At 45.5% G+C, this 24,452-nt stretch overlaps 1 protein-coding gene across 2 annotated transcripts; it reads left to right on the top strand.

Moving 5' to 3' along the window:
- Window positions 1-24,452, top strand: ZNF317 (zinc finger protein 317). 2 transcript variants are annotated; one of them, XM_003914822.5, is made up of 7 exons: window positions 1-219; window positions 16,624-16,740; window positions 17,311-17,447; window positions 17,969-18,095; window positions 18,683-18,778; window positions 19,553-19,635; window positions 21,147-24,452. In XM_003914822.5, the coding sequence occupies exons 2-7, from the start codon at window positions 16,716-16,718 to the stop codon at window positions 22,464-22,466; spliced, it is 1,788 nt and encodes a 595-aa protein (XP_003914871.1). In that variant the 5' UTR covers window positions 1-219; window positions 16,624-16,715; the 3' UTR covers window positions 22,467-24,452. The 2 variants fall into 2 exon arrangements, with proteins under 2 accessions (XP_003914871.1, XP_003914872.1); XM_003914823.5 differs by lacking the exon at window positions 18,683-18,778.

Below are 24,452 nucleotides of genomic sequence, written 5' to 3'. Positions count from 1 at the left end.
TCCCGCGAGAGTTGGAAGGCGGCAGTGAAGCGGAAGCCATTACTCTGTGGAGTCGATTGCCCCAAGACACATGGGCCAAGGAGGGGTCCGCGGCGAATTATTTCGGCCTGTTGGGGACCTCTCGCGTCCCCGCGCCAGACTGGACCTGCCGTATGAACTTCTCTTCGCATCGGCGGCAGCTTCCGTCACCTCTGCTCCCCCGATCCTACTCCCAGTCGTGTAAGCCCTGCTTTCCTTAACCTTTTTCCCCCTCAGTTCCTGGGGTCACGGGAGGCCTATCTGGCGGTGAGGACTAAGGGGGTACGAGGGTCGGGGGCTAAGGAGCTCGGCAGCCAGACGAGGGGTGCGTTTAGATCTCGCGATCAGCGATATGAAACGCTGGGGACGCGAAAGATGAAATTGGACCACTGCAGCTAGTGATGAGACAGGCATTGGTCACCTGATCCAGAAAAGCCCTGAGTCTCTGGTGGGGGCGGAAAAGCCCGGCTAAAGTGAGTTCAAGAGTTTAGGGGCAGTTCAGAAGATTGGGGGGCGTCAGGATTTGGACATCGCGAGGAGAAATCACCTTCTTTCTGCGCTGTAGTCGATTTTATCTCGTGAATGTCAGCACACAGGTGTTCTTTTGAGCACTTACCTTGAGTACCTTTTGTATTTTTAAGTCCTTCCGGTTGGACTTTTTTATTTATTTTAATTTTAGTGGACTCTCTTGCAAATAGCCTATTCGTAGATTTACTATTCAGTTCAACATTTTGTTAATTAACTTGAGAGTTAGTCCAGTTATACTTATCGTGATTATTAATATTCTCCATTGAATTTTACCGTCTTGTTTTGTGGTGTGTCCTTTCCTGTGCAAATATTTTAACACTGGAAAATAGGACATACATGCAAAAAAAGTACGATTACACACACACACACTCTTACACACACTTAAAAGGCCAACAGTAAAGCGAATCTACAAACCAGGCCAAGAAAGAGATTATTAAATCTCAGAAAGCTGTGTGCTTCTGCTAAACTGCATCCTCCTCTCCCACCAATACTTTCTCCGTGGATTTGACTGCTTATACATCTTTTCCAGAAAATATATTTCCTAATTTTGGTAATTATTTGTGAATGAACTCAGCCGCTTCAGTATTTTTGGAAACAATGTTTTTCCATATTGATGCAAGCACAACTTTGTAATTTAGAGATTTCTAAATATCTTGTGGATGAAGTACTTACACCTAGCCATTCTTTCTCAGGAGTGTCATGGCTTAAATTCTAGTCAGTTCACCAAATTCCCATATACTGGGCCTTTGTTTTCAAGTTGTGGTGAATCTATATTTGAACTTTGATAATATTGTCATTTTTATGCCATTGAGCTGCAGTTAATTGATTTACATCATTAATTTACATGCCTTTCAATAAAGTTTTTTTTTTTTTCTTTCTGTTTGAGACGGAGTCTCACCCTTGTAGCCCAGACTGGAGTGCAATGACAATCTCGGCTCACTGCAACCTCTGTCTCCCTGGTTCAAGCGGTTCTCCTGCCTCAGCCTCCCGAGTAGCTGGGATTACAGGCGCCCGCCACCACGCCCAGCTAATTTTTGTATTTTTAGTAGAGATGGGGTTTCAACCTGTTGGTCAGGATGGTCTCGATCTCCTAATCTCAGGTGATCCACCCGCCTCGGCCTCCCAAAGTGCTGTATTACAGGAGAGAGCCACCATGTCCGGCTCAGTAAAGTTTTATAAGTACCTGCAAAAAGGATTTAGGTTGTTTTTGTTATTTATTCTTAAGAACTTTGTTTTTTGGTGCTCAGAAAATAACTTCTGTGTAGTTTGTTGGATGTTCTTCGTAGACAAGGAAACTGTACAATTCAAAACGAAAATATAAATACTTATACGGAAGATAAATTGTCTTTTTTTATTTTTTGGGGGGACTTCCATTATCATTGACTGGAGTCTGGATGGCACACTCTAGGCGACCTGGGTTTTTTCTGATCTAAAAGGGAATTGTCATTTGTGTCTGCGAAGGCTTTTCTTTGGAAGAGTTTTTATTAGGCAAAGGAAGCTCCCTTTTCCTACTTGAGTTTTTCTTGTGAATTGCTGCAGGGTTTTAACGTTTTTTTTTGTTTTGTTTTGTTTTTTGCCATTATGTATCTGTTTTTTGATGTTTATTGATACATTTTGTACCTGTTTGATACAAAATCTGTATTGATACTTTTGTATCTGTTTATTGATACATTTCGAGTACCTTGAATGATGGCACTCAGTCCTGATGTGTCATGAATGAATGAGTGAATAATATAATTTTGTTTTTTATCCTATAGTGTGGCAAATTAAACCAATTGATTTTCTCTTGTGACATTGAATTTGTATTGGTAAATAATTTGGAAAGGACATGTTACTATTTGTTACTTTTGGCTTCGGTTTGCTAATACTTTGGTGTTTTTGGATCTATGCTTGAGTGAAATTTTCCTTTTCTGTTTCGGATTTATGCCAGCCTCATAAAATGAGGAGTGTTCTGTTTTCTAAACTCTGGAATGTTTTGCATAAGGATAGAATCATTTGTTACTTAGAACGGGAGTAGTACCTGGAAAAACCATTTGGGTCTGGAGTTTTCTTGGTGGAAAGTTTTAAAGCTATTGTTTCTGTTCTTTTAAAGGTTGTGGGGCATTCAGGTTTTTTGTGGTGTTATGATGAGTAAAATTTCTTTAGGAATTTATTTATTCCATCTGAGGTTTAAATTGTATAGTCAAAGTTGTTCATAACATACTCATATTTTTACTGCTTGCTACATTTGTAATGTTATCCACTTTTTTATTTGTAATAATTATATGTTGCTCTTTACAAAAATAAATTCCGTCAGAATGTTGTCAGTTTCCTTCTTAAAGAACTTCTGGCTTGATTGAACCACTTTATGATATATATGTTTTCTATTTTATAACTTTCTGATTGTTATCGTTTGCTTCCTTTTTGGGATGTTTCTTTCTAGTTTCTTATGTTGAATGCCTGTCACATCCCAAAGAATTGCAGTATCATACTTTATTGTATTTTAATTCTAAATATGAAATATGGCTTCTTTGGCATGCGGATTTAGAATTTTTTCTTTTACTTTTCATTTGTGACTTTTTTTCTGGTTATCTTTTGGTCATTGTTTGCCATCTGCATTGCTCTGTGGTCAAGCATTTTCTGAGACAAACATGGCCCCATGAGTGGTTGGATTTTATAGTTAGGAAATGCTGTTTCATCATGTTCAATCTTCATGTACTTATTGAATTGCCTGCTTGAACTGGATTTGTGAGAGCTCTGGTGGTGGCTTCATCCATTTCTCCTTAGAGTTCTGTTCCCCTTTTTCTTTTTTAATTTTCGTGTTTTCATTTTTTTGAGGCTGTGTTTTGTACACACACACACACACACACAGACACACCTCTTTCTGGATTTATAACTTTTTATTATGTAATACTTCATTTTTCTCTATGAGCCCTTTTGCCTTAATCTATTCTGTCTGATACTGACATTCAAACCAGCATTTTTTTTTTTAACTTGCCTTATATATCCATTTATTTCCATTCTTATTATGTTCTTTTTTTCTTCTTCTTCTTCTTTTTTGAGGTGGAGTTTTGCTCTTGTTGCCCAGGCTGGAGTGCAATGGCATGATCTCAGCTCATTGCAACCTCCACCTCCTGGGTTCAAGTGATTCTCCTGTCTCAGCCTCCCGAGTAGCTGGAATTACAGGCACATGGCACTACGCCCAGCTAATCTTTGTATTTTCAGTAGAGATGGGGTTTCATCACATTGGTCAGGCTGGTCTCAAACTCCTGACCTCAGGTGATCCACCTGCCTTGGCCTCCCAAAGCACTGGGATTACAGCCACCGCACCCGGCTCTTATTGTATTCTTATATTTTAGATGTCTCTTGTACATAGCATATAATTGGATTAATCTATTCTGTGAATATTAGTATTTTAGTTAAAGCATTTATTCCATTAACATCTTCTGTATTTTACGTTTGTCTTCTATTTTTTCTTTTCTCTAGCTTCCTTTGTGTATTTTTGTCATTCTCCTTTTTTATTTTCTGTACATTTTTAATTTACTCTATTTTTTCAGTGGTTGTTCTAAACAGTTGTTACCCATGCTTGTTCATTAAATCTAGATTCGCATATATCTTACTCTCCTGATTTACATGGTTTTCTTATGCATTTTCTTTCTTTTTTTATTGATATATCATAGTTGCACATATTGAGTTCTTTTTTTAAACCTCGGAAGAAATTATTATTGCTATTGCATACCATCATTTCTTGTTACATTATACTCACACTTTTGTCACTTTGAGCACTTTACTTGGTTCTTGCACGTTTTGGTGTAATTCTTCCACTCTTTGCTTTCATTCTTTAATTACTTCTTTCTCCCTGACATATGTCTTTATGATGTCTCTTTTCTGTGGGTTGCAAGCCCGCAGGAACTTTGTTCCTTAGGAACTTTGTTTTTTGGTGCTCAGAAAACACCTCTTTTCCTCTTTCTCCATGTTTTTCCTTCTTTCTCAATGGACATTTTTGGTGGTAATAGAATTTTATATTTTATTTCAGAACTATGAAGATGTTCCATAATCTTCTGGCTTCCACTGTTAATGATGAGAAGTCAGCTGTCAGTCTAATGTTTCTTTTTCTTCCCCCCTCCCCCCGGCCCACAAGACAGAGTCTCGCTCTTATTGCCCAGGCTGGAGTGCAATGGCGTGATCTTGTCTCACTGCAGCCTCTGCCTCTTGGGTTCCAGCAATGCTTCTGCCTCAGCCTACCGAAGTCGCTGGTATTATAGGCGCACGCCACCACACCCAGCTAATTTTTGTATTTTTAGTAAAGACAGGGTTTCACCATGTTGGCCAAGCTGTGTTTCTTGCGGGGGTAGTCTCCTTACCGGCAGCATCAGCATCACCTGGGAACTTGTTAGAAATACATACTCATAGGCCGGGTGCGGTGGCTCACGCCTGTAATCCCACCACTTTGGGAGGCCAAGGCAGGTGGATCATGAGGTCAGGAGATCGAGACCATCCTGGCTAACACGGTGAAACCCTGTCTCTACTAAAAATACAAAAAATTAGCCGAGCGCGGTGGTGGGTGCCTGTAGTCCCAGTTACTCAGGAGGCTGAGGCAGGAGAATGGCGTGAACCCGGGAGGTGGAGGTTGCAGTGAGCCGAGATCGCGCCACTGCACTCCAGCCTGGGTGACAGAGCAAGACTCCGTCTCAAAAAAAAAAAAGAAATACATACTCATTGACCCTACACCCCAGATCTTTTGAATCAGAAACCTGGGGATGGGGCCTAGAATTGTGAGTTTTTTGTTTTGTTTTGTTTTGAGATAGGGTCTTGCTACATTGCCCAGGCTGGTCTTGAACTCCTGTGTGCAAGTGATCCACCTGCCTTGGCCTCCCAGCGTGCTGGGATTACAGGTGTGAGCCACCATGCCCAGGCTTGCTTTGTTTCTTAATAGAGAGATATTTACAGTGTTTTAAGAAGACCTCCAGGTGACTCTGATGTAACTTAAAGTTTGAGAATTATTGCTTAAAAGGTAACTTGCCTTTTTTTCCTCTGGCTGCTGTTAAGATATTCTTTTTACCATTATCTGGTTCATTGTGCCTAAGATTTTATCTCTCTTCAATCTGTTTATATTTTCCTTCCAAAATGAAAACTCTACAGCCACTATATTTTTCAGTAATTGCCTAGGCTCCTTCCCTGTCTCTCATCTGTAACTCCAGTTAGAAATGGTTCAATTCTTTATCTTCTGCCCCTGCATGGTTCTTAGCTGTATTTGTGTTCCTCAACTCTTTTTCTGTGCTTCCCTTGCATTTATTGCTACAACTAGCTTTTAAACTTCAGCTTTCGTAAAAATTTTATTTAGAGTTTGCTAAAGTACTAATACATCAGCCCACCCCCAAAGAGACTTACTTTTTTTTTTTTTTTTTTTTTTTTGAGATGGAGTCTCGCTCTGTCGCCTGGGCTGGAGTGCAGTGGCCGGATCTCAGCTCACTGCAAGCTCCGCCTCCCGGGTTCACGCCATTCTCCAGCCTCAGCCTCCCGAGTAGCTGGGACTACAGGCGCCACCACCTCGCCCGGCTAGTTTTTTGTATTTCTTAATAGAGACGGGGTTTCACCATGTTAGCCAGGATGGTCTCGATCTCCTGACCTCGTGATCCGCCCGTCTCGGCCTCCCAAAGTGCTGGGATTACAGGCTTGAGCCACCGCGCCCGGCCCAAAGAGACTTACTTAATTGAACTGAGATATGATCTGGGTGTCAGAGTTACTTAAAGTGCTCCAGGGGACGCTTATGCAGCAGCCAATATTTAAGAAACAAATTATTATGATTATTATTATTATTATTATTAGTGTCTGTGTGTAAACTAAAAGCCATTTACTTAGGGCTTTTGTTGTAGGTTTCCATTTTGCTTTTATTTTAGCGATTGTAATTGCCCTTTAGAAATCATAAATTTTTAATTTTCTGAATGTTAATTTCTTGCCAGCACATGAATTTGAAACATATCATCTGTCTGTACTTTGTGTTGCATTTGAAATAGTTATGCGTGGAAGGTTTAATTGGGGCTCCTAGGTTGCTTGTTGGAAACAGAATTCCTACCCTGCTCCCCACCCCCTGGGACATCTCATCTAGCTGGTTGAAAGGAGGGTATGTTGATTTACTACTGTAACGCATTTCTGGACCAAGAAAATGGCATATGATGTTCTCACAACCTTTGTTGCCTTCTCTCTCTCTATATATATATATGTATAAAATATATACATAAAAATATATATGTATTTTTGTGTGTGTGTGTGTGTGTATATATATATATATATATTTTAAGACAGAGTCTCATGTCTGTCACCCAGGCTGGAAATGCAGTGGCATGATCTTGGCTCACTGCAACCTCCACCTGTAAGGTTCAAGCGATCCTTCCACCTCAGCCTCCCAAGTAACTGGGACTACAGGCGTGTGCCACCATGCCCGGCTAATTTTTTTGTATTTTTAGTAGAAATGGAGTTTCACCATGTTGGCCAGGCCGGTCTTGAACTCCTGACTTCAAATGATCTGCCCGCCTCAGCCTCCCAAAGTGCTGAGATTACAGGCATGAGCCACCGCTCTGGGCCTATATTTACATGAATAGCAGTGGTAGAAATAGTTCTAGCAAGGGCAGAAATATCAGTCAGTAAAAGTAACAAAAGAATTATTCTCTCTACAATATTTACATCTGCAAATTCTGAATATCCTGGGATACTGGGATTAAGTCGAATATGGGGATAAAATCAAATATTGGGAGAATTATGGTCACGAGAGAGCTCATAATGGAACAGTTTTGGGCAACGTTTGTTTTGGACCACAAACTTGATGGAAGAGGCAGATCTTCTAAAACGGAGGAGTAGGGCTGGAGCAAGGTGAGGTTTGTGAGTGCAGAGATAGGGAGCCACTCGCTCTGAGCCAACGTGGTGTTTGTCTGACACTGGAAATACCTCCTTAAATACCACACTCTTGTCTAGCAGCCTTGGTTGCCTCATCCCAGTCCTGGCTCTGCTGAGAAAAACAGATGCCAATGAGAATAGAGTAAGATGTGTAGAAATAGAAAAATAGAACTGCTTTACCATGCTGTAAAGAAAATCAAAGGAGAAATTAAGCAACCCCAACAGCTCTGAAAAATTAACCTGTCCATTCTAACTTATCCATGGTGACAGCATTCTGATGATCCTGGTTTTGTTTCATTTATCATGTAGAAACGGGGCACAACGTCTCTGAGTTCATAGATCCTACAGCTGTTCTAGACTCCCTGCTCCACATCCTGCTGGGGTCACCTAGATGCTGAAATCTTCCTGCTTCCTTTGTATTCAGGGCCACCAGTTCTTTGAGACTCTGATACAGTTTGGATGTGTATCCCCACCCAAATCTCATATGGAAATGTAATTCCCAGTGTTGGAGGTGGGGCTTGGTGGGAGGCGATTTGGATTATGGGGGTGGATTTCTCATGAATGGTTTGGCACCATCCCCCTTGGTACTGTCCTCATGATAGTGAATGAGTTCTCCTGAGATCCGGTCATTTAAAAGTGTGTGGCACCTTCCCGCCCCTGCCCCTTGCTCTCTTGCTCCTGCTTCACCATGTGCCTTTCCTGCTTCCCTTTTGCCTTCTATGATTGGAAGCTTCCTGAGACCTCCCCAGAAGCAGATACCACTATGCTTCCTGTAGAGCCTGTAGAACTGTGAGCCAATTAAACCTCTTTTCTTATAAATTACCCAGTCTCAAGTATTTCTTTATCGCAGTGCAAGAATGGACTAATACACCATCACCCAGCACTGACAACCCCTGAAAGTGATAGAATCACCCAGGTGAGAAATTGGCCAGAAGCTCCACTCTGAGCTCTGGTTTGCATCATTGCAAAATATCGACAAGGTTCCACAGGCTTTTAATTGATGTGGGTGCACTCTCTAAGCTCCAGCCCTCTGGGCACCTTGTCCCTCCTGGAGGATGGTGGTGGATGTTGGCCCCAGGGTGTTGGGCTAAGCCATAGGACTGTGTCCTAGTACCTGGGTTACTGTTTAATTTCACAGGACCTTCTGAGGAGATCCCAGACCCCCTACATTCCATAGGCCCCTCCTTTATGGTCCTCCCAAGGTGGCATCCCCTGGGTGGCTGTCTCAGTATGAAGGCAAATGTAGATCAGCTTGCTCATCATCCATTCATTCTTTCATTCCCTACTTATTGTCTTATTTATATCAGGCACTGGAATGGTGAACAAAATAGCAGCAAAGTAAAAAGTCCCTACTTACCTGGAATGTATTTTTTAGTTGGGCACACAGGAAATCAAAACAAGTAAACTACGTAGTGTGCATGGAGGAGACAGCAGAGGGATAATAATGCTTACCCAGTGTTCTGTATGCTGTCCTACATTTCCCAGGATCCTTGGAGCTGGCAGGGGCATGTGACTAGTTCTGGCCAGTGGGCTGCGAGTGCTTCAGGGTCAAAATATAGACGACAGAATGCATAGTTGTCCAGCTTCCTGCTCATCATCTGTGACCAAGATGGCTAAGGGTGTCAGCTGGTTCAGAGACAAGTGGCATCCTTGAGCAGCAGGAAAACTTTTGACACCAGCCTGGGTTGAACAAGTGACATGAGCAAGGCATAAACTTTCCATTGTATTGAGTCCTTGAGATTTGGGCTTGTCTGTTTTTGCAGTAAAAAATAGAGCCTAATCTTACACAGAATATTACTTGGAGATTAGTGCTTTGGGGAAAAGGAAAAGGAGTGGAGAGCTGGGATTGAAAGAAGGGATTTGCATTTTAAAGAGTGGCCAAGGCGCCAAAGCGGGTGGATCATTTGAGGTCAGGAGTTCAGGACCAGCCTGGCCAACATGGTGAAACCCTGTCTCTACTAAAAGTACAAAAATTAGCCGGACACAGTGGAGCACACCTGTAGTCCCAGCTACTTGGGAGGCTAAGGTGGGAGAATCACTTGAACCCAGGAGGTGCAGGTTGCAGTGAGCTGAGATTGCACCACTGCCCTCCAGCCTGGGCGACAGAGCGAGACTCCATCTCTTAAAAAAGAAAAGAGTGGTCAGTGAATGCCAGATCAGGACCGGGAAAGTTGAATAAAGATCTGAAGGATGGGAGGCGGCCCGGCACACTGAGAATGTGCGGGAAACGTTTCAAGCAGTGAAGCAGCAGGTGCAAAGACCCTGAGGTGGGAGCATGGCTGGCGGGGGAATGGCTGTGCACTGATGCACAGCAGTGAGGCTTGCGTGGCTTGGGTGAGGGTCCGGTGGCAGAGGGAGTTGTGAGTGAGGCGGCAGGGACCTGGGCCCTTGGTCTGAGTGAGATGGGACACCGTCAGAGGATCTTGAACAGAGGAGCGATGTGATCTACATTTTACCCATAAAGTTACGACTGCCATGGAAGCTAAGGGAAGTCAGGGACAGCAGCCAGGAGACCAGTTAGGAAGTGGCTGGAATGTTCTAGAAGAGAAGCAATGCCTTATGCCAAGGCAGTAGCAGTGTAGGTGGTGAGAAGCAACCAGATTTTTGGATTAAGTTTTAAAGATAAAGCTGGCAGGATTTACTGGCAATGCAGATGTGGAGTACAGAAAAGAAAGAGGAAAGTCGAAGGTGATGACGAGCAAGGCTTTTGACTTGAGCCCCTGGGAGGCTGGAGCTGCCATCAATGTGGGGAGGCTGGCGACAGCACAGTTGTAGGTGTTTAGTGTGGGGTCCTGTTGACTGTTGTAGTAGGGATACTAAGTAGCCACCTGGCTGCCACTCACTCTGAGTCATTCTGGGTGGGGCAGGTGTCAAGGAGCGGAGAGTGGCACCCGCTGCAAATGAACAATTCTGTTAAGTAATTGTGAAATCATCAGTGGTCATTTTATTGTAATGATGATGGCATTTTAGAGTGAATGTTTGTTTACTGAGCCCCATAGAGTTCCATACATAGCCCTATATTGAAGTCTTCAGTTTCCAGTTGAGAAAACTGAGTGTTTTGTTTTGTTTTGTTTTGTTTTGAGACAGAGTCTCACTCTGTCACCCAGGCTGGAGTGCAATGGCGCGATCTCAGTTCACTGCAGCCTCTGCCTCCTGGGTTCAAGCGATTCTCCTGCCTCAGCCTCCCGAGTAGCTGGGATTACAGGCACCCACCACCATGCCCAGCTAAGTTTTGTATTTTTAATAGAGACGGGGTTTTGCCGTGCTGGACAGGCTGGCCTCGAATTCCTGACCTCAGGTGATTCGCCTGCCTCAGCCTCCCAAAGTGTTGGGATTACAGGCATGAGCCACTGCGCCCAGCCGAGAAAACTGAGTTTTGATGAACCCACTCTTAGAGGGGAAGGGGCAGAACTGTGGGCTTGCATCAAAGGGGAGTCACCTGAGGCCTCAGGGACAAGTAGACCTTCACAGAAGCTCAATCAGAACCTTGGTGTCAGCACCCCCAAAGGTTGGGGGGTGTTTCACAATATGGACCCGTGGGAGATCGGGGAGAAGGGGCCCAGGGGAACCCTGACCTTTAGGGGCTAGGCAGAGGAGGGATCTCAAGCCAGAGTCTTCAAAAGAGCAACCGGAGATGTGAGGACAGCCTGGGACCCACAGCTGCAAGAGCAGTGGCATCCCAGAAAGAGGGAGATAGATTCATAGTGAGCAAGGTCGTGTGTCAGGAGGTCAGGCAGAGGAAGGGTCAAGATGTGCTGTCAAGGGTTCCCACGTAGGGGACTGTATAGGTGACATAGGTCATTTTGAGAGGCAACAAGATGTGGCTCTGCAGTCGCATCTGCCGGGTTCACAACTTCCACCTATGACCTTAACCAAGTGACTCGGTCCCTTGGTGCCTTATTCTCTGGGTACTTGAGAATAATTCTGGGAGGTTGCGAGGATTAAATAGGAGTGGCCCTGGAAAGACTCAGGAGAATGTCTCGTACCTTGTACGCCGTAAACACTACACATGTTGTTATCTGTAGAATTGGCATTAATGTTGGTGGGGAGAGGTGGAATGGGACCTGCAGAAGCTTGTTAGTTGAGCATGAATGAATGAATGGGAGGTGAGGATGGAGATACTGTGCCTCAGTGACTGAGCCTCTGTCACCCTCTCTCCCCCTCCTCAGCAGTGATTCAGTGTTGGAACCTAAAGGCACAATGACCGGGAAAGGGCTTTGTAAAAAGAAAGAAAGCGTCATGCATCTTCGAGTTGGCCCAAACTCAAATTTGGTGTTGAATAATGAATCCCCAAAGCAGAGTTTGTACATTAAAACACACTTCATATATTATTGTTTTGAAATGTTTCTGAGTATCTAAAACAATTCCAATAGCAGAAGTATTCATTGATGTCGAGAAAGATTGTTATAACCCTGGTAATGTTTCAAAGTAGAGATATTGATTATTGACCTGAGTCAGATGTTAAAGTAGTAGCATCAGGGTTCTTACCTCAGTGCAGTTATGCGAGTCGCAGCGGAAACCGCACAGAGGAGACAAGCTCATACAAAGCAAATTAAAACCCCTCCCGAGGTGTGGGCCACCATAACTCGCCAATTTATTGTGGTTTTGATGTTATATCCTTAATGACTGATGCTGTTAATCGTCTTTTCATGTGTTTACAGTTCATTTGTATATATTTGAAGAAATGTCTGTTCTGTTCCAGTCCCCTGCACACTTTTTTATTGGATTATCTTTGTTGTTGAGTTTATAATGGTACTAAATCCCTATCACATACATGATTTCCAAATATTTTCTACCATTCTGTGTCTCATTCACTTTCTTGATAATGTTCTTGACGTTAATTCTAAATGTTTGGTAGGGTTTGCCAGTGAAGCCACTTGGTCCTGGACTTTTTTTTTTTTTTTTTTTTTTTTTTTCTCTGAGAGAAGTCTTGTTCTTGTCCCCCAGGCTGGAGTACAATGGTGTGATCTCAGCACACTGCAACCTCCACCTCTCAGGTTCAAGTGATTCTTCTGCCTCAGCCTCCTGAGTAGCTGGGCTTACAGGCGCCTGGCACCACGCCCAGCTAATTTTTGTATTTTTAGTAGAGACGGGGTTTCACCATGTTGGCCCAGCTGGTCTCGAACTCCTGACCTCAGGTGATCTGCCCGTCTGGGCCTCCCAAAGTGCTGGATTACAGGTGTGAGCCACCGCGCCTGGTGGTCCTGGACTTTTTATTTAATGGCTTTTGATGACTGACTCAGTCTCTTGTTATAGGTCTCTCAATTTTCTTTTTCTTCTAGAGCTTGTTTGGGTATGTTTCAAGGAATTTGATACATCTAGAGCAGTGGTCCCCAAGCCCTGGGCCACAGATGGGTACCGGTCCCTGGCCTTTTAAGAACCAGGCCCTGCAGCAGGAGGTGAACGGAGGGCAAGTGAGTGAAGCTTCATCTGTATTTACAGCAGCTCCCCATTGCTCACATTACCACCTGAACTCCACCTCCTGTCAGATCGGCAGCAGCATTAGATTCTCATAGGAGTGCAAACCCTATTGTGCACTGCACATGTGAGGGATCTAGATTACACACTGCTTATGAAAATCTAATGCCTGATGATCTGTCAGTGTCTCCCATCACCTCCAGATGGGACCATCTAGTTTCAGGAAAACACACTCAGGGCTTTCACTGATTCTACATTATGGTGAGTTGTATAATTATTTTACCATATATTACAATGTAATAATAATGGAAATAAAGTGCACACTGCTAGTGTAGATAATCTAATGTGTTGGTGCATAATTGTTCATGGCATTCTCTTACAACCCTTTCAATTTCTGTAAGGTCGGTAGTAATGTCCCACTTCCACTGATGATTTTAGTTACTTGCATCTTTTTTTGTTAGTAATTCTAGCTGTAGTTTTGTCACTTTTGTTGATCTTTTTGAAAGAACCAACTTTTGTTTTCATTAATTCTCCATCTGTTCTCTATTTCATTTATCTCTGCTTTAATCTTTATGTCTTTACTTTTGCTTTCCCTAGTTTTAGTGTATCAAGGTAGTTTTTTTGTGTGTGTTTTTTTTGTTGTTGGTTTTTTGTTTGTTTGTTTTTGTTTTGTTTTGTTTTTGAGACAGAGTCTCGCTTTGTTGCCCAGGCTAGAGTGCAATGGTGTGATCTCGGCTCACCTCAACCTCCACCTCCCTGTTTCAAGTGATTCTCCTGCCCTAGCCTCCCAAGTAGCTGGGATTACAGTCATGTGCCACCATGCCCAACTAATTTTTTGCATTTTTAGTAGAGACGGGGTTTCTCTATGTTGGTCAGACTGGTCTCGAACTCTTGACCTCAGGTGATCCACCCACCTCGGCCTCCCAAAGTGCTGGGATTACAGGCGGGAGCCACTGCACCTGACTGGAACTGGTTATTGTATGAGATGTCTTACTGGTGGCTTTTCCTAGGCAAAGGGAATACAATGTCAAGTTCCTGCTGGAACTTAAGTGTTAGAGATGGGGATTCAAGTTAAATGAGTGGGTGTGATTACCTGGGCAAAGCATGAGGCATGCAGAGGAATGGTGGCTCTTGAGTGGAATCAGCCTTTAGTGGTGAAAGAGGACCTCTGGTCAGATGATCCAGAGAAGCAGGGAAAGAACCAGGAGACAGTTGTAAAGGAGCCGAGAATAGAGAATTATTCTCAAAGTAAATAGATACCAAATTTTGGTGAGAATCTAAGACTGAAGTGCATTTACTGGATTCACTGACACAGGAATAAATTGTATTTTCTGTGAGGATGGGGATGATGGTAGTAGATGCTAGGTGTACTGAATTGGGAGATGGTGAATATAAACTGCTCCTAAGTTTTTGCTTGGAAGGGGGCACTAAGGGGAGACAGGGCAGGCCTTGGTTTCAAGATGGGATAGACTTGAGCACGTGTCCATGCATGGGAAATTGTCTAGCAGGAGAGAAATGAGGCTGAAAGTAAAGGAGAGCCAGGTAGTGCGAGGGTCCAGAGAAGGGGATGGGCCTGGAGCAGATTTGAAAGAATTGCCTCAAGAAGGGAGGGCAGACATCTGTTTGTCTGTCATAGAAGGAAAGGAGGAGGTCATAGATCAGTTGTGAGAAGAATATTTAAATAACTAGAAGCAAGAAGGTAAGAAAGCCTCATTTTTTTTTTCTTTTTTTTAAGCAGCGTTTAATATATGTTCAAGAAAATGCACTGGTCTGTCTTAGGTGATCAGTTTGGATTTTTGACAATTGTGTACACTGTATATCTGAAAATAAATAACATTTTATCACCCTAGAAAGTTCCCTTTGCTTCTTTCAGTCTATCCCTGTCTTGTGATCCTCCAATGAAGCAGTCTTGTTTTTGTTTTGTTTTTTTCAATCCTATCAACTTAAATACGTTTTGCCATCATGGACATCATATTATTGCAATCAGAGCATTTCTTGTGTGTTCAGCTTCTTTGGGCCAGCATCGTAGGGATTTCTCCATGTTGTGTGTCTGCATAGTTTCTTTTTATTGCTGAGTAGTATTCCATTCTGTAAACATATTGCAATTTGTATTTCCATTATCTGGTTGATAGATGTTTAGATCGTTTACGGTGTTTGGCTGTTAGGAATCAGACTAACACAGACATTTTTGTATGAGTCTTTGTGGATATAAATTGTTTGAAATTTCTCTTACATAAATATCTAGGAGCAGAATTGGTGGGTCAGACAGATGGTGTGCTTGTTAAAAACTGCCAAAGTGGGCCGGGTGCGGTGGCTCACACCTGTAATCCCAGCACTTTGGGAGGCTGAGGCGGGTGGATCACGAGGTCAGGAGATCGAGACCATCCTGGCTAACACGGTGAAACCCCGTCTCTACTAAAAATACAAAAAAAATTAGTCGGGTGTGGTGGCAGGCACCTGTAGTCCCAGCTACTCGGGAGGCTGAGGCAGGAGAATGGTGTGAACCCGGCAGGCGGAGCTTGCAGTGAGCCGAGATCACACCACTGCACTCCAGCCTGGGCGACTGAGCAAGACTCCGTCTCAGAAGAAGAAAAAAAAACTGCCAAAGTGTTTTCCAAAGCAGTTGAACTATTTCACAGTCCCACCATCGGGATATGAGAGTTACCAGTGTGTCCCAAACTCAGCAGCATTTCGTATTGGTTGTCTTTTTTATTTTGGCCGCTCTAGTTTTAATGTGCATTTCTCTAATTACTGTGAGGTTCAGCACCCTTGGATGTGATTCTTACTGGTTTTGTGAAATGTCTGTTTATGAATTAAAGTCGTTTGCCCCTTTTGTTGGGTCGATGTTCTTTTTTTCTTGCTGTTTTGAAGGAGTTCTTTTTATTTTTTCCAATAAGCCTTTTGCACTCCTGTGTAGGAGTTCTTTAATCTGAACATGAATTCTTTTTCAGGTGTATGCATTGCAGATATTTTTTCCCAATCCGTGGTTCACTGTTCACTGTTCATTTTTCTTTTTTCTTTTTTTTGTTTTTATTTTTTCTTTTTATTTTTTCTGTTTTTAGAGACAGAATCTCACTCTATTGCCCAGGCTGGAGTACATGATCATAGCTCACTGAAAATGTTCTGTATGAATTTATAAGTGTCTGATTCATCTCAAAAGATTTTTAAATTCAGATTCAGTGAGTGGAGGAGGTGGACATTAGGGAGCAAGTTGGCAGAAGCATAGGTGGCCGCGAATCTCTGAAGCGAGAGAGTTGATGTGAGAAGAAGGTTGCATGGGAGACTTTGCCCAGAGAGCAGATTTCCAAACCATTGCCTGTGAGGTGAGGCTGACTCTAGTGATGATGCCGTCCAGGCCGTGGCCCAAGGATGTATATATTGGTGTGGAATGTGGGTGCAAAGGGCATTGGAGTTTGGAACTCATGGTTGGTCCTGGGTGGACCATCTTCATGGATAGAGCCGTCCTAAGTGATCGCAGGCCTTGAAGGTAAAGGAAGAGCAGAAGTCTAGGACCAGAGTGTTTAACGAGCAAGGGGGTTTCACAGAGTCGTGCCTGGTGGCAAATCACTTAGGAAGAGTAATTCTGAACCCACTTACAGCAGATCAGGGGCTGTCCCCCCACCACATTGCTGGGAAAGTTTACCCAAGTAAGATAAAAGTCCAGGATCAGGCAGCTCTTGCTGCTCAAAAGAGGAAATGCCAAAAAACAAAACTGGGAGTTTTCTTCGGTGAGCAGGAGAGACAGATAGCCTTTGACTACTCGCAGTGTTCTTTCATTTGCTACAGATGCCAGCTTGGAGAGTCACGTGAGAGCAAGAGAGTAGCTTCCTGGTTGTCCCGGTGCCCTGCTCAGGCAAATTGACCGCCATTCTCTGAGGATGGCAGCTCTGTCCCCCACATTTGGTAAGTTCTTGGGTCAGTGCATGCCCTGAGAAAGTGAACGTAAGAGGCCCCTGCCACTTGATGGGGTGCAAGATACGTGCACCATAGAGGGCTTCTGGGAGAGGATGGGCGAGTGGAAAAGGGGTGGGAACAGAGCCCCAGCAACCACCCCGGTGACTGTGTCTGCTGAGGGTCTTGGTGGGTCTGGGGGCGGGGGAGTGTCTGTGTCATTGATGCGTGACGAGGATGCAGGTAATGGGTAACCCTGCGTTATCCCATTTATTATTTTGATCAACTTCAGCAAGGTCACAACTAGCTCTCAGAGCTTGCCTATTTCTTCACTCCTGGGCTGGGACTGTGTCACTTCTTAGGAGTACGTAGCCCACCACCCTCTTTCTGTTTTTGGTGGAACAGGGCTGCTCTGACTTGTTATGAAACTGATGTGTGCAAGAGAGGTGGGGGGAGGAAGAGAGAGAGAGGATTGAGGATATAAACACTCAGAGTCAGTGTGGAGCAGTTTCCTGGTTTGCAAGTGTTGTATTATGAGGCAGGGCGGGCTCTGATTCTCATGAACCCTCTTTTCTCCTCCAGCCACGTCCACCCAGGACTCCACCTGTCTCCAGGAGTCAGAATTTCCTCTTTCTTCAAAAGACCGTTCCTGTCCCCAGAATTTGGACCTGTTTGCGTGCAGTGGTCTGGAGCCTCACACGCCCAGTGTTGGTTCTCAGGTGCACTAAGATCTCTGGGTCCCTAGAGCAGGAGAGGCACTTCCTAAAACACCCCACCAGTGCACGCTGGAATTCTTTCAGAGCTTCGTCTCAGGCGATGGATGCCAGAACGGGGCCCAAGAGAGAGCCAACGAATACTGGGGCTGTCTTGGTGTTGGGGAAGTCAGGGGAAGTGATTTATGTAGCACCTGTCTCCCTCCTGCTTGCAAAATGCTCAGGCCCATGCTCAACCCCAGAGACAGGGGGAAATAAAGCGAAAAGCTCTCGGAGTGGGTTAGAAGCGGAGGGAGATGAGTCCCTTGTCAGGGTTGCATTTGAAGCGACGGGACAGGACGAGACGGCCTCATCAGGGAGAGAGGATGTCTGAGGACTGTCGCCTGGAGGAAATGTTGAGCCCCGTAGCAGGCCATCTGGGAAATTCTGTGTTGGGTCTCTCATGCCCGGTCTTCAGCCTCAGCCATCTTACCACGAACACCATTAGGCTGGTTCCTTGCTGACCCCAAGTTTGTGTGGCGTTTCAGGAATCGGTGACTTTCCAAGATGTCGCCGTGGACTTCACCGAGAAGGAGTGGCCCTTGCTGGATTCTTCTCAGAGAAAACTGTACAAAGATGTAATGCTGGAGAACTACAGCAACCTCACTTCACTGGGTAAGGCCAGTGCCATTTCTCCACGTATTCATTCATGAATTAGATGTTTTTGTTTGAGTATGTTCTGGGACCCAGGAACAATGCAGGGGTTCAGAACACAGCCGTGAACAAGCAGCCCCAGCACCCATGCTCATGGGTCCTCTCCTGGGTATTGAGGCCCGTCCATCGCAGGGACCTTGGGGGTTCTCGGTGCGTGTCTGAGCTTGGGCATGGGCTTCTGAGATACGAAATCCCCACTCTTTTAGAGGATCAGTGTGTGGGTATTTGTGATCTTATTTCCTATTTCATTTTTTTTTTTTTTTTTTTTTTAATTTTTGGTGATGAAGGAGTCTCACTGTGTTGCCCAGACTGATCTTGAACTCCTGGCTACAGGCACGAGCCACCATGCCTAGCCTGCGGTTTTGTTTTCTATCAATCAAAACCTTTTACTGTATCCCTTAGAAATTTTGGCACCACCACTTTGCTGCTCCTAAGTCAGACTTGTCCACCCTCAGAACACCGAAGACCCAAGTGTTGAGCCCAGGCTAATGGAAGTGGTTGTCCTCTGCACGGCCCTCCCTCAACCTGTGTCTTTCCCGTGAGTGCAGGGTATCAGGTCGGCAAACCCAGCCTCATCTCACACTTGGAGCAGGAGGAGGAGCCGAGGACAGAGGAGAGGGGCACTCACCAGGGCGCTTGTGCAGGTGAGCGAGCCCCAGGCGAACAGCGGTGCTGTGACTCTACCTCTATTCAGTGACTGGGGTGGAGGGAGGTAGGTTAGGGAGTGTCATCCAGGGAAGCTGAGAGAGGTTCTTTCCCTCTTTTTGCCCATCCATTCTCTGACAAATCTTTTGGTCCACACACTCCTTCATCTTTGACTTGCACATTCCCATCATGGGGCTCTTTGTCCCATTCTTTCATATTTGATGTTCCTGATCATCCTCTTTCTGTCATTATCAACATCTATCTGAATTGCCTTAAATTTCTTTTTTTTTTTTTTTTTTTTTTTGAGACAGAGTCTCACTCTGTTGCCAGGCTGGAGTGCAGTGGCGTGATCTCAGCTCACTGCAATCTCTGCCTCCTAGGTTCAAGTGATTCTCGTGCCTCAGCCTCCAGAGTAGCTGGGACTACAGGCATGACGCCACCATGCCCAGATAATTTTAGTATTATTAGTAGAGATGGGGTTTCACCACGTTGGCCAGGCTGGTCTCGAAAACCTGACCTCAGGTGATCCACCCGCCTCATCCTCCCAAAGTTCTGGGATTACAGGCATGAGCCATCGCGCCAGGCCTGAATTGACTTAAATTTCTACCCCTGGCATTGCCAAGTATCTCATATGACCAGATTTTTTAACAATTGCTTTTGCATCACTTTTCCTTACATAGCCCTAGGATCTGCCAAGAAATCCATGTGTCATTGTACCGTCATCCCACCATTTTCCTTTTCCAACAAATTAATACTTTTCCAATTTGTTTCAGATTGGGAGACTCCATCTAAAACCAAGTGGTCACTTCTTATGGAAGATATTTTTGGGAAGGAAACGCCCAGTGGTGTGACAATGGTAAGATTTCCTTGGGATCATCTGGATCTTCCTTCCACATCTGAGGAGACTGGGGCAGCCTAGGTTAGAAAAGCAGTTCAAACACCAGGGCAAGCAGCTTTCCTCAGAGGAAACTGTGTTTCGGAGACATTGGGTATTACCAAGTTGGGGACAACCCTAAACCTAACAGACTACTTCACCTAAAGTGCCTCTGAGCAAAGATTTTTATAGCTATGTCTCAGATATTGAGTGTTGGGGCTCAATGCAGTTTTTGTTTTATTTTATATTTATGTTGTACACTTACATATCAATTCAGTTTTGGTGGTGTTTATTTATTTTTGGGGGGGCAGAAAGAGTCTCGCTCTTGTTGCCCAGGCTGGAGTACAGTGGCACCATCTTGGCTCACTGCAACCTCTGCCCCCCAGGCTCAAGCCATCCTCCCACCTCAGCCTCCTGAGCAGCTGGGACTATAGGTGTGTGCCACCACACTTGGCTAATTTTTCTATCTTTCGCAGAGATAGGATTTCACCATGTTGCCCAGGCTGGTCTTGAACTCCTGGCCTCAAGCGATCTACCTGCGTTGGTCTCCCAAAGTGCTGGGATTATAGACTTGAGCCACCACACGCAGCCTCAATTCAGTGTGTTTTTCTTGTTTGTTTGTTTTTTGAGACAGAGTCTTGCTCTTGTCACCCAGGCTGGAGTGCAATGGCACCATCTCAGCTCACTGCAATCTCTACCTTTCAGGCTCAAGTGATTCTCCTGTGCCACCCTCCCGAGTAGCTGGGATTACAGGTGCGCACCACCATGCCTGGCTAATTTTTGTATTTTTAGTAGAGATGGGGTTTCACCATGTTACCCAGGCTGGTCTTGAACTCCTGACCCCAGGTGGTCCACCTGCCTTAGCCTTCCAAAGTGCTGGGATGCCAGGCTGGAGCCACCGCACCCAGGGTCAATTCAATCTTAAACAGTGAAGAAATGCCATACGCCAAAAGCTTTGAAAAAGTAACATACGTGGGCCGGGCGCGGTGGCTTACGCCTGTAATCCCAGCACTTTGGGAGGCTGAGGCGGGTGGATCACGAGGTCAGGAGAGTGAGACCATCCTGGCTAACACAGTGAAACCCCGTCTCCACTAACAATACAAAAAATTAGCTGGGCGCGGTGGTGGGCCCCTGTAGTCCCAGATACTCAGGAGACAGGAGAATGGCGTGAACCCGGGAGGCGGAGCTGCAGTGAGCCAAGATTGCGCCACTGCACTCCAGCCTGGGCGACAGAGCGAGACTCCATCTCAAAACAAACAAACAAACAAAAAACAGAACAAAAAGTAACATACGTGGTGCCTTGTGGCCTGGCATTCACCTGTTGTCTTTGATGGAGCTCAAACGGGGTAGGGACAACATGTCCGCCCGGCAGATGGTGACAGCTCTAGTCATAGTAATGCGCTTCTATCTGTTCACAGCAGTGTATGTGGGGATGACGCTTAGGGTTATAATGAATATGAGAATTGCCTTAACACTCACGTCTTAACCAACAGGAAAGAGCCGGTCTTGCAGAGAAGTCCACCGAATACGCTCACTTGTTGGAAGTCTTCGGCATGGGCCCTCATCTCACTCAGCCAATGGGAAGGCACGCTGGCAAGAGGCCCTATCACCGCCGCGACTACGGGGTAGCGTTCAAGGGCAGGCCGCACCTCACTCAGCACGTGAGCATGTACGACGGGAGAAAAATGCACGAATGTCATCAGTGCCAAAAAGCCTTCACCACGAGCGCGTCCCTCACACGGCACAGGAGAATCCACACGGGGGAGAAGCCTTACGAGTGCAGCGACTGCGGGAAAGCCTTCAACGACCCTTCAGCCCTTAGAAGCCACGCAAGAACTCACCTCAAAGAGAAGCCCTTTGACTGCAGTCAGTGTGGAAATGCATTCCGGACCCTCTCGGCCCTGAAAATCCACATGAGAGTCCACACTGGCGAGAGGCCTTACAAGTGCGATCAGTGCGGGAAGGCGTACGGCCGGAGCTGCCACCTCATTGCACACAAGAGAACCCACACCGGAGAGAGGCCCTACGAGTGTCACGACTGTGGGAAGGCTTTCCAGCATCCCTCCCACCTCAAAGAGCACGTGCGGAATCACACGGGGGAGAAGCCCTACGCGTGCACGCAGTGCGGCAAAGCCTTCCGCTGGAAGTCGAACTTTAATTTGCACAAGAAGAACCACATGGTGGAGAAGACCTACGAATGTAAAGAATGCGGGAAATCCTTTGGCGACCTCGTGTCCCGGAGGAAACACATGAGAACTCACATCGTCAAGAAACCCGTGGAATGTCGGCAGTGCGGGAAGACCTTCCGAAACCAGTCCATCCTTAAGACTCACATGAACTCTCACACTGGAGAGAAACCATACGGGTGCGATCTCTGCGGGAAAGCCTTCAGCGCGAGTTCCAACCTCACCGCACACAGGAAGATACACACGCAGGAGAGACGCTACGAATGCGCCGCCTGCGGGAAAGTCTTCGGTGACTATTTATCCCGGCGGAGGCACATGAGCATTCACCTGGTGAAGAAACGCGTTGAGTGTAGGCAGTGTGGCAAGGCCTTCAGGAACCAGTCAACGCTGAAGACGCACATGCGAAGCCACACGGGGGAGAAACCGTACGAATGCGATCACTGTGGGAAGGCCTTCAGCATAGGCTCCAACCTGAACGTGCACAGGCGGATCCACACTGGGGAGAAGCCCTACGAATGCCTTGTCTGCGGGAAAGCCTTCAGCGACCACTCATCCCTCAGGAGCCACGTGAAGACTCACCGGGGAGAGAAGCTCTTTGTGTCGTCCGTGTGGAAAAGGCTCCAGTGAGCGCGCCTGCTTTAAAGACACAGGATGACTCAGACCAGAAACAGACCTCGTGGGTGCAAGAGGAAGCCTCTGTGAGCTCGCACCTTACTGGGTGCAAAAGAATCCACGGAACTTGGGAGAAGTCCGATTCCTGTAAAAACTGTGGGAAGACGAGGCGTTCTCATCCCATAAGAGGTTTGTGAGAACTCACGCTGGGGGTGAAAATGTACGTCTGTAGCAAGGAGAAGCCCTCAGGGTACATTCGGCTCTTAACAAACACGGGAGGACTTAATGGCAGCTTGGCATTTAATGTCAAAATCCCAGCTTGGCATTTAATGTCAAAATGACTTCAGACCACTTCTAGCCTTCTGGGTCCATGAGTAATAATAAGCACACTAGGAGCATCTCTGTAAATGCAGTGGCTGGGGAACCCCTTCCTAGTCTCACTGGAGTCCTCATGACGGAAATCACACTGAAGAGAGAAATCAGTCAAGTAAGGAACGTGGGAAGGTCATGAACGGGCCGCAAACCACGGCCAGCTGCCTGTCTCCGTATGGTTTGCCAGCTAACAATAGTGGTTCCACCTTTAAGGAGGAAGAATGTGTGACAGAGAACATTTGTGACCAGTGAAGTCTGAACTACTTCCTGTCATCTGCCCCTTTCCAGAAAAACCTGGCCGACCCTTGGTCTACAGCATGGGTTCTCAGCCGGGCGGCGATTTGGCTGTCCAGGCGTCATTTGGCAATGTCTAGAGACATTTTTGGTGGTTAGAACCGGGGGAAGATACTCCTGACTTGTAGTAAGAAGACATCAGGATGCTGCTAAGTCCCCTTCAGCGCACAGGAGCCCCCCACAACGAAGAATTCGTGCCCCCGAACGTCACTGTTGCTGAGCTTGAAAATAATCATGCAGTCATTCCTCAATTACTGCCTGCAGCAACCCCTCTGTTTTTATGAATCTTGTGAGCACTTACGCTAGGAGAAATTCTTTTACAAAACTTTTAAAATACAATTAGCGCTGATAATTCCTATGTGGAAATGATTCCAGCCATGGTCCCCTCACTGGTGCATGTGAACATTCTCACTGGGAGAGAAGCCCCAGCGAGATTTTCCAGTGAATACGGGATTGCACTTACTCTTTCGTCATGGAAACCGAGCCCCGAGAGAAGCCCCAGCGAGATTTTCTGATGAATACGGGATTGCGCGTACTCTCTCATCATGAAAACGGAGTCCTGCTCATAAATTTTTCGTCTTTATTTTTAAGGTTACACTCCTCTAAATAACCCTTAAGCCTCATCAAGAAAGGTTTGTATATAGTATTTTTACTATAGCTTCATCCTTGATAACATCCTAATTTCCTTTTGGACAATGCCCTTGACCAATGGCATATTTAGATCTGTGTGACATGGGGCTACTTCTCAGTACCGGTTTGTTACTGGTACCTGATGCACACGGATTGTGACCAGAGCACGATGCCTCCATGAAGTGGTGGCATGTTTGCAGCCTGCTGTCCAGCCAAGAGTGACAGATACTTCTAGTGGCTTCCCTGGTATCCACTCTTATCTTTTTCCATTATCAAGAGAATCCAGGTTCTGTCAGATTAGTAAAGTGTGCTAATCTAAATTTTAAAAAATCTCTTACAGGTTTTCTTGCAGCTAGTACCATCCATGTCCCACAGCCCTGGCCACTGACAGATCAGCAGATGTCCCCACGTGGGCTTCTGAGAAAGCTCTTGAACAGGGGTCATTCTTAAACCTGAATTCCTCCCCGTATGTTTTGTTCTTTGCTTTACCCCCTACTTTTCACCTTGCAAAGAGATCCAGTACCTAGTATTGGAAGATCCACCTTACGACCGTGCGGATGAAAGCCACAGTCTAAGGAAGTGACTGCAGAAAGCTCACAGTGACCCTGGCCTTCCCCGTGGCGTCTTTGAGTGTCTGCACCAGCCCTGGACTTCCAGACTTCTCTCACATCAGAAAAAATAAAACTGATTATTGGTTTAAGCTGC

The sequence above is a fragment of the Papio anubis genome, chromosome 20 (assembly GCF_008728515.1).
Source record: "Papio anubis isolate 15944 chromosome 20, Panubis1.0, whole genome shotgun sequence".
Taxonomy (NCBI): domain Eukaryota; kingdom Metazoa; phylum Chordata; class Mammalia; order Primates; family Cercopithecidae; genus Papio; species Papio anubis.
Note: the sequence above shows the minus strand (reverse complement) of the source record. Positions and strands in the feature narration are given on the sequence as shown.